Here is a 17,648-nt window from a genome sequence, read left to right on the forward strand (position 1 = left end):
TCTAGCTCTAGGGGCACTTTTTTCACAGGTAACAGTGACAGAGGTGACCAGCCATGATGCAGGAACTCTTATCACTTTAAAACACTAACTTAACACCACTGGAACTATTGGTAGATAAAATAATGAGTAGGGGAACACTGTTAAGTATTTATCACTAGATACTCCCTTGATGTGCATGTGCATTTGTGTTATTTGCCAATCTAATATTCTCTAACACTTTTATTACAAAGCAAAGAATTCTAGCAAAGGAATCTACAAATGATAAACATGTTCAAAGAAAAATTTTATACTCCAAACTGTTAAGTATTTCTGGGAAACAGGCCTCATTTTCATCTGTCCTTATGTACCTTAGTCCCTCTCATTTTAAAAAATATTTACTATGTATATAGTGTTCTGCCTGTCTGTATGCTTCCATGTCAGAAGAGGGTACCAGGTCTCATTGTAGAAGGTTGTGAGCCACCATGTGGCTGCTGTAAATTGAACACAGGACTTTTGGAAAAGCAGAGGTCTTAAGCCTCAGAGCCATCTCTCCAGCCCCTAATGTAGTCTCTTATGGTCTAAGGATAGTTAAGTGTAAGTAAACATAATCTCTCTCAGCAGTTTGAAACACCAATGAGCTGAGTAAATTACAACTCAGAAGTTGCCTTGGGTTCAACTTCTGAGTTGAACAATACAACTCAGTGCTTGCCTAATATGCCTTGGGTTCAATCTTCAGTGCCAAATAACAATACAAACTCAGTAAAAGTCACCTGATGTAGAACTATTTGGTCTGCATTAATTGGAAGCAAAATGGAAAGTGTAACCAGTGGGAATTCACTCTATTGAACATTGGGGGCCAGTTTGTACCTCTTGTCCTGTAGCTATGTTACCTTTACATTTAATCCTCACTGTATACCTTAAAGAGAGATGATCAAGACTTAACCTTGGGAAGCTGGGGCACAATTCTATGTGGTTGAGTTGCTTGTAAGGTTAAATGAGACCAAATCAATTAATCAAGCAGGGAAGTAAACAGCCAGGCAACCAACCAGAACCAATCATTTTGAAAGTTTCTCAGGGGTAAATTTTTGCAAGTTGCTTGGTAATAATTATAACAATGTAAGACTGACTTCTTTTTTTCTAATAATAAAACTGGCCACCAGGTGGCATTGCAATTCCAAAGAGACACTAGTTTCAGACCAAACTAGTCAGCTACTATTCTTTTTACTGGAAAGTGATTTTTAGAGATCATATATTTTCTCATAATTTGATTTTGCCCATGTTATGAGAAACAGATATGTACATATGATTATTAATTATGACCACTCATTTTATGATATGAGCTATATGGGAAAAAAATCCAGTCATTTTGCAAACATTTAGACACAAAGGATTTGTGTGTAGCCACTGCATCTTACAAATAAGGGAATTATAGACTGGAGAGGTAAAGGAACTTCAAAATGGCCACACTGTTAAAATTAGCAGCAATTAAACAAAAATTTTAATGTTTATTTCAGGGTCCTTCCTATTATTTAAAGAAATATTTCACTTAAAAAAACAAACAGGCCAGGCATGGCAGCTCAGACCTATAATATCAGCGGCTGGGAAGCTAAGACTGGAGGGCTACTGTGAATCTGTGGCCGGCTGGAGCTTCATTCTGAGGTGATTTTGTTGCTGTTGTTGCTATTGTTTTTTGATCCCCATTGGTTTTTCAGACAAGCTTTCTCTGATTAGCCCTGACTGCCCTGAAGTCACTCTGTAGGCCTGGCTGTTAGGCTGGCCTCAAACTCAGCCATCCTCCTGCTTCTTTCTGCCTCCCAAGTGTTAGCTTTTACTCTGAGTTCTAATCTACACAGTCATTTCCATTTTCAAAGGATAAATGAGTGAATTAATAAAATGAAATAATGAGAGATGAACACCAATCATAGGGTCTTTTTTTTTAACTGTATGTAGAAGGCTCGACTTGGGACAAAGCCCATTATTTCTCCTTTTTATGTGTTTAGATAAACTTTAATGGTAAAACTGGATGTCAAAAACTATAAGATCTTTAAATAAAAATCAACCAACCAAACTAACAAAAAAAGCAAGACAAATCGTGCTGGACAGTTTCATGCCAACTTGACATGAGCTGAAGCTGTATAAGGAAACCTCAGTTAAGACAATGGCTCCATAAAATCTGCTGTAGGCAAGCTTGTAGGACATTTTCTTTAGTGATTTATGGAAAAAGGTACAGTCCATTGTGGGTGGTGTCATCCCAGGGCTGGTAATCTTGGGTTCTATTTAGAAAGCAGGCTGGGTAAACATGAGGAACAAGCCAGTAAGCAGCACTCCTCCATGGCCTCTGCATCAGCTTCTGCTTCCAGGTTCCTGTTTTGATTTCCTCCACAGCAATAGTAACCCTAACTAAGATACCAATATCACTATAAAATGTAGTCTACCTAACTTTGGCCACCTTGAGCCATAATTTTTACCAGCTGTCAGTCAACCATTCTGACTTAAAATAATAAAAGATAGACATAAGATGAACTTTTTTAATGCTTTAAACATTAACACTGTAGCCAGGCAGTGGTGGCACATGTCTCTAATCTTAGCATATGGGAGGAAGAGGCAGGTGGATCTCTGTGCTGGGCTACAAGAAAAACCTGTCTCTAAAAACAAACAAAAAAAAAAAATAAAGTAAATCTTTCTTTTCTCCCTTTATTACATATTCCCTGTAGAAGTAATCATTTTAAGTATCAAATATATCTAGCCTGACCTAGTTTCTTCTGTACCACAAATAATAGTGTACTAAAATTAAGCAAAATAAATAATTTGAGATGGTCTACCTAAAATAACCTTTACCATCATCTTCTTTTATTTCTAAAGACACAGAGAAGGTAAAGATGTCGCTGTCAGGAGTCTGTGGTGCAGCTGTGGCTGAGAGTGGGGTCTGCTTGGCAGAGCGGCGGAAGGCGGTGGCAAAACTGTAAAGTATCCGGCTCACCTATAAGCAGACATGTCAGGAAATTGGCTGTTATCAATAAGACAGAAACACTCTCCCGCCAGTGACTCACAAAAGCATTTGCTGCTAGACTTCCTTTACATGAAACAAGCAAAATCAACTTTTAGGGATACAGCACAGAACAGCAGTTGTTTTTGTGTATGTGGAGGGAGGGAAGGAGTAACAAAAGGGATCATTCTTGAATGCTAGGCATGCTCTCTCTCTTAATCTGGGCAATGGTAGAAACTCATGCAGGCTGCCCCTGAGGAGGTCTGCACTTTATACAGAGTCCTTTTTGGGTTCAATGAGATGATGCAGCAAGTGAAGGCTTTTTGAGCAAGTCTGGTGACTAGACCTGGATCCCTGAAACTCTATAGGGTGGAAGAAGAGGACCAATGCCAAGTTGTTAACTGAATTGCACACCCCTACTCCCTGTATCATGTACAAAAACATGCAATCATAATAAATATATAAAAATAAATAGAAAGTACTTTATTAGGGTTAGATGTTTATTTACTTGGGAGAAGGTAATCACTTGTCTTTCCCTTAGAGATTTTTTTTCAGTTAAAATTACCTAATTTGTTAGATTTCTAAAATAAAACCATCAAAGAGGGATTTTAAAAAAAAATAACAGAAATAGTTAATATTAGAAACCTAGACCTGGAGAAAGGTTGACTCCCAGGTGCTCTAAAATGCCCAGGATAACAGGTGAAGAGTCCACAACATCTGTCCCAATACCCAGAGTAACTGGTCCCACAGGATCCAGGGACGTAGGAACCCTAGTCAGGCCAGTGGCATGGGTTCCTTCCGGTCTGAACCTGCACCTGGAGCAGACCTGGGGTACTGGCTCTGCACCCACTCTTACAACACAAAGAGGGACCCAACTCCCAGGTGCTCTGAAATGCCCTGGATCACAGAATCAGAAAGGAAGCTAGACTCCCAGGAGATTGGATACACTCAGAATCACTAGAACTCTGACATACTCAAGAGCATAGTTGAGGCCACAGCATCTTTCCCAACACCTAGCGTAACTGGGACCCCCACAGGAAGCAGGGAAACACAAACCACACACCCAGCCAGAGGCACAGGTTCCTTTCAGCTTACACCTATGACCAGAGCAGACCCAGGGCTCTTGCTCAACACCCACCCCTGCAGCACCCAGAGAAAGCTTGACTAGCAGGAGCTCTGACATAAGAGGTTCTCAGGAGCTTGGTCACACCATGATTTCAGGATCCCAGAGGCAGCTTGACTCTCAGGAGTTCTGACACACCCAGGATCTCAGGATCCCAGAGACAGCTGGAGTCTGAGGAGTTGAGACACAACCAGGATCACAGGAGCGACAGGCTCTAGTCGGAGACAACAAGGGCAGATAGGACTAGAGATAACCAGACCTCAATAGGCAAGTGCAAAAACATAAGCAACAACAACAAAAAAAATGCTACCTAGCATCATCAGAACCCACTTCTCCCACCATAGCAAGTCTTGGATATCCCAATACACCAGAAAAGCAAGATTCAGATCTAAAATCACTTCTCATGATGATGACAGAGGACTTTAAGAAGGACATAAATAACTCACTTAAAGAAATACAGACGAACACTGGTAAACAGGTGGAAGCCCTTAAAAAGAAAACACAACCAAACAGGTAAAGGAATTAAACAAAACCATCCAGAATCTAAAGATGGAAATACAAACAATAAAGAAATCACAAAGGGATACAAGTCTGGAGTCAGAAAACCTAGGAAAGAGATTAGGAGTCATAGACACAAGCATCACCAACAGAATACGAGAGACAGAAGAGAGAATCTCAGGTGCAGAAGATACCATAGAAAACATTGACACAACAGTCAAAGAAAATGCAAAATGCAAAAAACTCCTAACCCAAAACATCCAGCAAATCCAGGACACAATGAGAAGACCAAACCTAAAGATAATAAGTAAAGAAGAGAATGAAAATTCCCAACATAAAGGGCCAGTAAATATCTTCAACAAAATTATAGAAGAAAACTTCCCTAACCTAAAGAAAGAGATGCCCATGAACATACAAGAAGCCTACAGAACTCCAAATAGACTGGACCAGAAAAGAAATTCCTCCCGACACATAATAATCAGAACAAATGCGCAAAACAAAGAAAGAATATTAAAAGCAATAAGGGGAAAATGTTAAGTACCATATAAGGGCAGACCTATCAGAATTACACCAGACTTCTCACCAGAGACTATGAAAGCTAGAAGATCCTGGGCAGATCTCATACAGACCCTAAGAGAACACAAATGCCAGCCCAGCCTACTATACCCAGTGAAACTCTCAATTACCAGAGATAGAGAAACTAAGATATTACATGACAAAACCAAATTTACAGAATATCTTTCCACAAATCCAGCGCTATAATAATAGGTAGAAAACTCCAACATAAGGAAGGAAATTACTCCCTAGAAAAAGCAAGAAGTAATCTTCTTTCAAAAAGCCCAAGATGATAGACACACAAACATAATTCTACCTCTAACAACAAAAAGAGCAGAAAGGAACAATCATTTTCCTTACTATCTCTTAACATCAATAGACTCCATTCCCCAATAAAAAGACATAGACTTGTGAGTCAGATCTGGTATTGGGTTAGGAAAAAGGACTGAAGCCCTGAGGAAAGAATTGAAGCAGGCAACCTCAGGAAATAGGAGGTTGGGGGGACCCTCCAGAATGCACCAGAGACCTGGGAGGTGAGAGACTCTCAGTAATCAAAGGGAGGGGACTTAGATGAAATGTACAACAGTAAGGAGAGAGAACTTATAGAGCCCACCTCTAGCAGAAAGACAGGACATCATGTGAGGGATGGGGTTGTCATCCCATAGTCACATCTCTGACCCATAATTGCTCCTGTCTGAAAGAATTACAAGGATGGAAATGGAAGAGGGCCTGAGGAAAGGAAGGTTCAGCAACAGGCCCAAAGTGAGATCCACCTCAAAAGGGGAGGGGGGGGGTGTCTTAAGGCCTGACACTATTACTGAGGCTATGGAGCACTCACAAAAAGGGATCTATCATGACTGCCCTCCGAAAGATCAAAAGAGCAGCTGAAAGAGTCATGCAGATATTTGCACCCAACCAAAGACAGAAGCAGCTGACTCCTATTGTTGAATTAGGGAAGTCTGAAAGAAACTGAGGAAAGGGTAGGAAGACCAGCAGTCTCAATTAATCTGGAACCCTGAGATCTCTCAAACACTGGACTACCAAACAAACAGCATACACCAGCTGATAGGAGGCCCGCAACACACATACAGTAGAGGACTTCCAGGTCTGTGTTTATTCAGAGATGAAGCACCTAACCCTCAAGAGACTGGAGGCCTCAGGGTAAGTTTAGAGGTCATGTGGAGTGGGGGTGGGGGCATTCACATGGAGACAGGGTGCAGTGGGGAAGAGGTGTGGGATGTGGAGCAGTTAGAGGGTAGATGGGGGTAGGGTGGGAAATGGAATATGGAGTGTAGAAAATAAATTAAAAATAATATAACATTTAAAAAAGAATAAAGAATGTTACTAATTAAAAAAAAAAAGACATATACTAAGAGACTGGATATGTAAACAGGACCCAGCATTTTGCTGCATACAGGAAATGCACCTCAGTGACAAAGGCAGACACTACCTCAGAGTAAAGGGCTAGAAAACAATTTTCCAAGCAAATGGTCCCAAGAAACAAGCTGGAGAGGAAGGAGGGTTAAAAAAAAAAAAAAAAAAAAAAAAAGAGGGGCTGGTGAGATGGCTCAGTGGGTAAGAGCACCCGACTGCTCTTCCGAAGGTCCAGAGTTCAAATCCCAGCAACCACATGGTGGCTCACAACCATCCGTAACGAGATCTGGCGTCCTCTTCTGGAGTGTCTGAAGATAGCTACAGTGTACTTACATATAATAAATAAATAAATCTTAAAAAAAAAAAAAAAGAAAGAAAGAAAGAAAGAAAGAAAAAAGAAAAAAAGAAAAAGAAACAAGCTGGAGTAGCCATTCTAATATTGAATAAAATCAACGTTTAATCAAAAGTTATCAAAAAAGATAAGGAAGGATACTTTCTTTCTTTGAAGGACTCTTTAAAGGAAAAATCTACCAAGATGAACTCTCAATTCTGGACATCTATGCTACAAATGCAAGGGTACACACACTCACTTTACTAAAGTGAAAAGCACACACTGCACCTCACACAGTAATAGTGGGAGACTTCAACACCCCACTCTCATCAATGGACATATCATGGAAACAGAAACTAAACAGAGACATAGTGAAACTTACAGAAGTTACTAACCAAACGGATTAAACACATATCTATAGAACATTTCATCCTAAAACAAAAGAATATACCATCTCTGAACCTTATAGTACCTTCTCCAAAACTGACCATCTAATCAGTCACAAAACAGACCTCAACAGATACAATCAGTTTGAAATAATCACATGCACCCTATCAGATTGCCACAGACTAAGGCTGGTCTTGTATAACAACAAAAACAACAGAAAGCCCACATATACATGGAAGCTGAACAACACTCTACTCAGCGATAACTTGTTCAAGGAAGAAACAAAGAAATTAAAGGCATTTTAGGATTTAATGAAAATCAAGGCACAACATATCAAAACTTACAGGATACAATGAAAGCAGTGCTAAGAGGAAAACTCATAGCTCTGAGTGCCTCCAAAAACAAACTGTAAAGAGCATACACTAGCAGCTTGACAGCACACCTGAAAGTTCTAGAACAAAAAGAAGCAAATACACCTAAGAGGAGTAGACGGCAGGAAATAAACTCTTAACTGAAATTATCCAAGTAGAAACAATAAGAACTATACAAAGAACCAACAAAACCATGAGCTGGTTCAACAAGATAAGATATAAACACTTAGACTAACCAGAGAACACAGAGACAATATGCTAATTAACAAAATCAGAAATGAAAAGGGAGACATAACCACAGAAACTGAGAAAATTAAAAGAAAAAAATCATCAGATCCTACTACAAAGCTTATGCTCAACAAAACTGGAAAATGGATGAAATGGTAAATTTTTCTATACAGATACCAGGTACCAAAGTTAAATCAGGATCACATAAACCATCTAAACAGTCCCATAACCGCAGAAATAGAAGCAGTCATTAAAAGTCTCCCAACCAAAACAAGCCAAGGACCAGATGGGTTTAGTGCAGAATTCTACCAGATCATCAGAGAAGACCTAATACCAATACTCTTCAAATTATTCCACAAAATAGAAATAGAAGGAACACTATCCAATTTGTTTTATGAAGCCACACCTAAACCATAAAAGACCCAACACAGAAAGAGAACTTCAGACCAATTTTCCTTATGAATATCAATACAAAAATACTCAATAAAATTCTCACAAACCCAATCCAAGAACACATCAAAACGATCATCCATCATAATCAAGTAGGTTTCATCCCAGGGATGCAGGGATGGTTCAATATACAGAAATCCATCAAGGCAATCCACTATATAAACAAATTCAAAGACAAAAACCACATGATCATCTCATTATATGCTGAGAAAGTATTTGACAAAATTCAACACCCTTCTTGGTAAAAGTCTTGGAAAGATCAGGAATTCAAGGCCCATACTTAACATAGAAAAAGCAATCTACAGCAAACCAGTAGCCAACATCAAACTAAATGGAGAGAAACTTGAAGCAATCCCACTAAAATCAGGGACTAGACAAGGCTGCCTACTCTCTCCCTACCTGTTCAATTAGTACTTGAAGTCCTAGCCAGAGCAATTAGACAACAAAAGGAGATCAAAGGGATATAAATTAAATAGGAAGAGGTCAAAACATCACTATTTGCAGATGATATGATAGTATACTTAAGTTACCCCAAAAATTCCAACAGAGAACTCCTAAACCTGATAAACAACTTCAGCAAAGTGGCTGGATATAAAATTAACTCAAATCAGTAGTCTTCCTCTACGCAAAGGACAAACAGGCTAAGAAAGAAATTAGGGAAAGGGCACCTTTCACAATAGTCAATATAAAATACCTTGGTGTGAGTCTAAGCAAGCAAGTGAAAGATCTATATGACAAAAATTTCAAGTCTCTGAAGAAAGAAATCAAAGAAGATCTCAGAAGATGGAAAAATCTCCCATACTAGTGGATTGTCAAGATTAATAAAAATGGCCATCTTACCAAAAGCAATCTACAGATTCAATGTAATCCCCATCAAAATTCCAACTCAATTTTTTATCCAGTTAAAAAGAACAATTTGCAAATTCATTTGGAATAACAAAAAACCGATAGCGAAAACCATTCTCAACAATAAAAGAAAGTTTGCACGGATCAGCATCCCTGACCTCAAGGTGTACTACAGAGCAATAGCAATAAAAACTGTATGGTATTGGTACAGAGAAAGGCAGGTAGATCAATGGAATAGAATTGAAGACCCAGAAATGAACCCACACAACTATGGTCACTTTATTTTTGACAAAGGAGCTAAAACCATCCAGTGGGAAAACGACAGCATTTTCAACAAATGGTGCTGGTTCAAGTGGCGGTTATCATGTAGAAGAATGCAGATCAATCCATTCTTATCTGCTTGTATAAAGCTCAAGTTCAAGTGGATCAAGGACCTCCACATAAAACCAGATACATTGAAACTAATAGAAGAGAAAGTGGGGAAGAGCCTTGAACTCATGGGCACAGGGGGAAATTTCTTGAACAGAACACCAATGGCTTATGCTCTAACATCAACAATAGACAAATAGGACCTCATAAAATTCCAAAGCTTCTGTAAGGAAAAAGACACTGTCAATAGGACAAAACAGTAACCAACAGATTGGGAAAAGATCTTTAACAATCCTATAGCTGATTGAAGGCTAATATCCATTATGTACAAAGAACTCAAGAAGTTAAGACTCCAGAGAATCAAATAACCCAATTAAAAAATGGGTTACAGAGCTAAAGAAAGAATCCTCAACTGAGGAATATCGAATGGCCGAGAAGCACCTAAAGAAACATCCAACATCCTTTAGTCATCAGAGAAATGCAAATCAAAACAACCTTGAGATTTCACCTCACACCCGTCAGAATGGCTAAGATAAAAAACTCAGTGATAGCAGATGCTGGCAAGGATGTGAAAAAAGAGGAACACTCCTCTTTTGCTGATGGAATTGTAAGCAGGTATAACCACTTTGGATGGAAACCAGTCTGGTGGTTTTTCAGAAAATTGGACATAGTGCAACCTGAGGACATAGTTATACCACTCCTGGACATATACACAGAAGATGCTCCATTATGTTCATAGCAGCCTTATTTATAATAGTTAGAAGGTGGAAAGAACCCAGAAGTCCTTCAACAGAGTAATGGAAACAGACAATGTGGTACATTTGCACAATTGAGTACTACTAAACTATTAAAATAATGACTTCATGAAATTCTTAACACAAATGGATGGAACTAGAATATATCATCCTGAGTGAGGTAACCCAATCACAAGAGAACACACATGGTTTCCACTCACTGATAAGTGGATATTAGCCCAAAAGTTCAGAATACCCAAGATATTATTCACATATCACAAGAAGCTCAAAAAGAAGGAAGACCATAGTGTGGATGCTTCAATCCTTCTTAGAAGGGAGAACAAAATACTCACAGGAGCAAATACAGAGACAAAATGTGAAGCAGAGATGGAAGGAAAGGCCATCCTGAAACTGCTCTACCTGGGGATCCATCCCATATATAGTCACTAAACCTAGCCACTGTTGTGGATGTCAAGAAGTGCTGACAGAAGCCTGATATAGCTGTGTCCTGAGAGGCTCTGCTCTGACAAGTATAGAGGTGGATGCTCGCAGCCAACCATTCGACTGTGCACAGGGTACCCAATGGAGGAGTTAGAGAAAGGACTGAAGGAGCTGAAGGGGTTTGCAACCCCATAGGAAGAACAACATTATCTATCAACCAACCAGACCCCCAGAGCTCCCGGGGACTGAACCACCAACCAAAGAGTACACATGGAGGGACCCATATGTTGCAGAGGATGGCCTTGTCGGGCATCAATGGGAGGAGAGGCACTTTGTCCTGTGAAGGGTGGATGCCCCAGTGTAGGAAAATGACAGGGTAGGAAGGTGGGAGTGGGTGGGTGAGGAGGGGGAGCATCCTCATAGAAGCAGGGGGTTTCAGGAGGAGAAACCGGGAAAGGGGATAACATTTGAAATGTAAATAAAGAAAATATCCAATAAAAGAAAAAATATATTAGAAAACTAACAAAAAATACTCCCTAAATGCTCGAATTTATGTAAATACACATGTTAATAACCACATGTGGCTCTAACAAGTTTAGGACCTACTAATAACAAAACAACTTGCAAATGTCTCACTGTTTGGATAAGGTTGTGAATCTATTCAACCAACAGATCACACCTACTGCAGCACTGTATGTGCAAGTGCACAAGTGTGCTCACTGGTGTGTATGTACATGGAGGTCAGAACTTGCAATTGGGTGTCTTCACCTATTTTCTATTTTTTGAGGCAGCGTCTCTTACTGAACCTAGACCACTCTGTTTAGGCTACAGTGGCTGGCCAGCAAGCCCCAGGATCTGCCTATGCTGGGGTTACTGACATGTACTTCCATGACTAGCTTTTTAGTGTGGGTGCTGGGGATGGTTTTCAGGTCCTCATGTTTGTGCAGCAAGCATCTTACTCACTGAACCATCTGCCTGTCTGTGGCACTTGTAGCAACAGAGATAGTGGTGAAATCTCATTTGCATTTCTCTCTTTTGAGGCCTGCCTGGTCTATGAAATCAGTGACAGGACATCCAGAGGTATACAGGGAATCACATCTCAAAACAAAACAAAATACTTACAGCTTCTTGTATTTCACAGCGAAAGACATGTATCCTGAAGAGCTCTGCGTTGTAGTGACTTTCAGTGAATGCAAAACAGTCACTCTCAGGAGTCCCATCATGTCCTCTGACACAGAAGAGGATTTTATAGATAGGGTAGTTTGCTATTTCAGTGTTCGTTTGAGGATCTAAAAGTCTATCCAGATAAAAAGGGAAGAGATTAATTATGAGCAACTTGTATTTATAACAGGACTTAATTTATTTTCATTATTTTTATTATGTTATATACATACTATATATTATTATTTGTTATATTTATATTAGGGTATTTGTCCAGAGAGATGATTATATAAGTTACTTCTAGTATACTAGCCATGTTGATGTTGAATTGTGATACATAATTCATATGTGGATGTTGAGGTTATATCACATAATTCCATGATACTAAATCTAGACAGTTATATGTTTGGGACACACATGTAGAAAGGTATTAATATCAGCAAATCTGATTCTTTTTGTTTGGTTTTGGGTTTTGTTTTTTTGTTTTTTTTTTTTTTGAGACAGAGTTTCTCTATGCAGTCCTGGCAATCCTGGAAATTAAGCTGTAGACCAGGCTGGCCTCTGCTTTCCAACTACTGGGATTAAGCTGCCACTCCCTGGGCAGCAAATATATAATTCTTATAGCTTACTACTAAATAAAGACAAGATCAGTACATAAATTAAGACTACCAAAACAGACTAAGACATTTGCATATGGTTATCTTCTTAAAAGAATGTCCTGTTTATAAAAGTAAAAAAAAATAACAGTTCATAACAAAGCAGAAAAACTGACAACACATAAAATCTCAAAGGATGCTTGTCAAAAGGACATCATTAAATAAAATCTATTCATGTGACAGGTACAATATTCTAGTCTCTCTTCAGACCATTAAAGACAGAACTATGAAAGGTCAAGAAGACACTTTGTAAATGGCATATTGCAGAGCAAAGCTAACCATGGGGAAAGGTCCTGGCAACACTGTTAAAAGTGGAGGAACCCCAAGGAGCTCTAACTTATGCTGTGAGAGTAAGTGAGAGATTGTAAGACACATTTACCCAAAGAAATTTACTGATTTGCTGTCTTGGAACTTGCCAAGTAGGCTAGGCTGGCTACCCAGTGAGACCTAGGGATCCATTTGTCCCTGCCTCTCCAGCACTGGGATTATAAGCAAGAGCCAAAATGCTTTGAATTTATATTACCCTGTGAGATAAATAGCTGTGAGAACACAGCTATTTCCTCAGCCTGTATAAAGAGTATTGATGAGCCAAGATTTTTGACTGTGTTTATCAATAGGAAAGTAAAATTAAGAGGGTTTTTTTAAAAACGCATGTTATTTTGTTACTTTTCTGAAACACATTTCCTGTAATTATTTAGCAATTTTGTATTTAACTAGTTGGTAACAATCATTAAACTTAGTTATCTTTATTAGTTTGAATTAGTATAACCAATACTCATTTCCAGGACTTCTCTGGTCTCTGATTTCATTTCTTATTTTAAAAAATGGTCACTATAGATCGACTATCTACAAGTCATTTAAATTTATAATATTTCATTGAGGATTGGGATATGGAGAACGAACAAATGAGCATTTTTCATGAGGGTTGCAATTCAGGTAGAAACATGAGTATGGCATATACTATCTACCAGTGCTCCCTTGTGCAGCAGCACTTCACAGGGGCCACTCTCACCTCACAGTTCCTTCAGATACATTCGGCACTGAGAGGGTTACATCCAGAGAAATCTGACACTGACTTCTCAAGATGGACATCATCCTCAAGGCTTCCACTTCACTCCGGGGAGCATTTACTGAAGCACAGCCTAAGTAAGTTAGTTTATTGAAAACCACACTATCCTCATCAGCCACTGGTGTAAAAGGACTTGATACGTCAGAATCTGAAAGAAACAAAAGAACAATAGTATTGATATGAACAGCAAGTAAACATCTAAAAGACTTATCAGGTTCGAAAATCAAGTGCTAATTAAGACAGTATGTTATATTCCAGGGGGCAAAAACATGTCCATGGGAGCCAAGCAACTCATACTAGAACTCTAATACCAAGATTTTTACAAATTGATGTTAATTCCAAACTGAAAATGTGACCTGAGAGTCATATCTGACTCCTGATTAATACCATCTCCTCACTTGTTTTTGATTTTATAATTTACATTTAAACCAAATATATATGTAGTATCCAAGTATTCTGAAAATGCTGATGTCTTCTGGTTGCAACTACAATGTTTCCAATACACAGCTAGCTTCTTCTTTACATCCTTTAACACCCTGCTTCCAAGTTAATAAACTGTTCTTGCAGATGAGCTTTCCTAACTGTTCAGGCCTTCTGCTCTGTACCGCCCACTTCCATCTTGCTTTCTGAGAGGTTATGCCTGGAGCAAACATTTATTTTCTAACACCGTAATCAAAATTCTTCTTTCCTGGAAAACTCTGGTTGTTTCTGATTTTCTGAAACAAGGTTTTATACTAATGTCTGGATCTGAACTCATCAGATTTCCATTTCCTAGAAGACTCTTTAAGCCACCTGAAAAAAGGATAAACTATCCTTCTCAGTATATTGTAACTACTGTTTTTAATTCTTTGTTGTAACAGAAATACAGTTAAAGGAGAAATCAGAACGTCATATGCATCTGACAACATCTCAAATCTAGAATATGGAGAGAACTTACGATGGTTTTCATTCTGTTCTTGAATCTAGTACAGAAGACACAAGTATTAAAAACAATAATCTTAAGCCGGGCGTGGTGGCACACGCCTTTAATCCCAGTGCTCAGGAGGCAGAGGCAGGCGGATTTCTGAGATCGAGGCCAGCCTGATCTACAGAGTGAGTTCCAGGACAGCCATGGCTAACAGAGAAACCCTGTCTTTAAAAAAAAACAAAAGACAAACAAAAAACAATAATATCAAGCAAGATAGTAATCCTAACCTCCTTGTCCAGGTTTCACTGGCAGGCTCATCTCTGGTTTCTGAAGCCCTACCAGAGGCACAGGATTAATGGTGGATGAAGCTGAGAGTTGATTAGATAGAGGCCCATCTCCTTCACCATCCAGTTGTGACCTTTCCCCTGGCTGGTCGTCCATGGGAGGATCCATCAGCACATCTGCTAGCTCTTTCTGAAGCTGCTGCTCACTTCCATTCCCTACAATCTAAGCACAAATACATGCAATCAGTAAAATGAGAGGCCAGCACTAATTTAAGTGGGTCCATGTTCTAAAGCAAAGTATCACCATTTCTTTTATTATAAGGAATCTTTAAATTTTTGTAAATGGATGATCTGCAACAAATAAAGGCTGCAGTTGTTGTGTTACGTAAAAAGTACACAATGAATCTAAAAATAATGTTCAGAAATAGGTAACATAGCAACATTAACATTGTCTGTTTAATAGCTTTTCTTAAGGAAATGTTCTTCCTTTTAAAAGTTAAAAGAAATATCAACTACAGTAAAATTTTACATATATTTTATGACTACTCCAATAAATAAATCTCCTTTATTTCCGTGGAAGACTTATTTGATACAAATGGGTGGTCAAAGTGCTGAGACACATGAGTAAATGTGTCTGACAATGTAGGACAGTCAGTCCTGAGAAATAAAAGCACTGTATTGGAATACTTACTTTATCTTTTTCTGTTTTTTGTTTCTTTTGTTTTTTACTAAGATATATCATGGCTGTAATAGTTTATCATTAGTTGCTCATAAAAGGAAGTGAACAAATGCAAGACGGCTCAGTGTTGAAAAACAAGCAACAGGTAACAAAACCAAGTATTGGTACTAGTTACGAAATACAAAGATAATAATAATAATCAATATAGAAAAAAGTTAAAAGAGCAAGCTACATTAGAGGACATTCTGAAGACTAAAATCATCAAACATTTATGCTTATTATTCACTTTTTAGTTCTGAAATTTTCAGCCAGCTTTATTTCCTTATGGCTAGTTTTGCTTGAATGCTCATAGAGGACAAAAGAGGTCGGCAGCATTCCTGAAATTAAAGCTACAGACAGCTGTGAGTCACTACGTCGGTGCTGGGAATCTAACCTGGGTCCTTTGAAAGAGTAGCCAGTGCTCTTAACTGCTAATTCATCTTTCCAGCCCCCTTACTGATATTATCTGTAGTAGTTGATGTCACTGCTAAGCATACATCTGTTCTGTAAGCATGATACTATATAATTTGTTGGTCATAGCAGAAAAGATTACTTTGGAAAACTTCATTTGTCTGTGCAGCTCTGGCTGTCCTGGAAGCATTGCGAGTTAAGATTCAATGGCCATTGACTAGAAGTTTCTGTTGTCTGCTTTTTTCTTCTCAGTGTATGGATAATAATGTCTCACTTGTTTTTCTGTTTTGGGGGTTTTGTTTGGTTGAATTAGACACTGTAGCCAAGATATATGACTAAAGATCCTGATAAGCCCCCCCTCAAGGCTTCGTACTGTTTACATTTGTTGACAGTGAAGCCGCAGAGAGCTGTTTTATGGCTCTCCAGTTGCCTAAGGCAAAACTGTGAGTTAGTGCTCTGGAACAGAGGGGACAATGACCCTGCTGAAATGACCCCATTTTCTTTCTATCTTATTAATTTTTCCCATACAGTATGTTTTAATACCATTCTTCCCTGGCCATCTTCTTGATTATGCTATAGAGAGCTGATATAATTTTTTTTCTCTCAGTCAGGTAAGAGAGAAAGAACAAGATGGGGATGCTTAAAGTAAGAGATTCTTACCAGAGTTTCATGATTAAGACTTTTCATTTGCTGCATTTCTTTTCAAAGATCTCCAAAGACTTTAATGCTCTTTTTTATTTTTGTTTTAATAATTGTCACCAGTGCTTCTGGGGAGTAGGTCATGCTGTTATGATGGAAGCTGCTCTCAGCAAGTTAGCTTTTTAAAATGTAAATTAGATCATGTTCCCATTCAAAACTTCCAAAATTTCTCCTTACATTTTAGAACAAAGTTCAAGTTTGCTATCGAGCTCCAATAGAACCAAACATGCAAGAGGCTTGCAGGCCCTCAGATCATACATGATGTTTGTTCCATGTTACTCTGCTGGAGACTCTGCTGCCACCTTTGGAAAGCTTCTGGTCTTCTACAGTTTTCTTCTTTTCATTTGGAACTCACCATAAATATCATCCCCCGCCCTTCCTTCCTGTTCTCTCCTTTGTTCCCACCCCCCTCCCCTGAGTGCTCACACTCATGCTCCCGCCGCCCCCCCCTCTCTCTGTCCTTCTCCCACCCTCTCCTTCTCTCCCTCTCCACCCCCCCCCCCCCAAACAGGGTTTCTCTGTGTAACAGCCTTGACTACCATAGAAATCACTTTGTAGACCAGGCTGTCCTCAAACAAGAGATCTACCTTCTTCTGCCTCCTGAGTACTGGGAAAAAGGGAGCAATCCTAAAGTTTAAAAAGTTTATACCATAAGAGTTTTGGTAGGAGCTTTAAAAAAATTTAAGAAGCTAATCAAAATAAAAATCCTTAAAATAAGAGTAACTCATTAAGTATATGCAAAACTCAACACCATTGAAAAGTGTATCTATCAATCCTGTGTTCTCCCTAGCTTACTCTTTTATTTATTAGCTCCAAGTTGTGCACAGTGTTTAGCAAGGCACACTTTGGCTGTCAAACTTTACCTTGAGTCCCGTCTTCTCATCATCACTCCCATTATTTGTAGATGGTGTCTCATCTCCTTGCCTGGAAACCAAGACAAAATCTTCACTATTAAGAGTAGACACTGAGTCGGATGAGACACTGATTTTTCCAACAGAGGCCTTGTCATCCATAACTCAAGAATGAGGCTCAACTCATGAATGGTTAAATATTTTTTTAATGCCTGAAAAA

At 38.9% G+C, this 17,648-nt stretch overlaps 1 protein-coding gene across 3 annotated transcripts in view; it reads right to left on the reverse strand.

Annotated features, from left to right (window-relative positions):
• The window catches only part of Rabgap1 (RAB GTPase activating protein 1), a 124,214-nt gene that overhangs the window by 77,328 nt on the left and 29,238 nt on the right, over positions 1-17,648 (reverse strand). For all 3 annotated transcript variants that reach the window (XM_021155632.3, XM_085834965.1, XM_021155633.3), the window contains exons 2-6: positions 17,441-17,640; positions 14,753-14,972; positions 13,502-13,706; positions 11,795-11,969; positions 2,802-2,959 (exon numbers count right to left, since the gene is read on the reverse strand). In XM_021155632.3, coding sequence (XP_021011291.1) covers positions 2,802-2,959; positions 11,795-11,969; positions 13,502-13,706; positions 14,753-14,972; positions 17,441-17,590 — 908 coding nt within the window. In that variant the 5' untranslated portion in view covers positions 17,591-17,640. The remainder of the gene's footprint in view (positions 1-2,801; positions 2,960-11,794; positions 11,970-13,501; positions 13,707-14,752; positions 14,973-17,440; positions 17,641-17,648) is intronic.

Source organism: Mus caroli, unplaced genomic scaffold, assembly GCF_978045245.1.
Source record: "Mus caroli unplaced genomic scaffold, Mus_caroli_1 scaffold_2, whole genome shotgun sequence".
Lineage (NCBI taxonomy): Eukaryota > Metazoa > Chordata > Mammalia > Rodentia > Muridae > Mus > Mus caroli.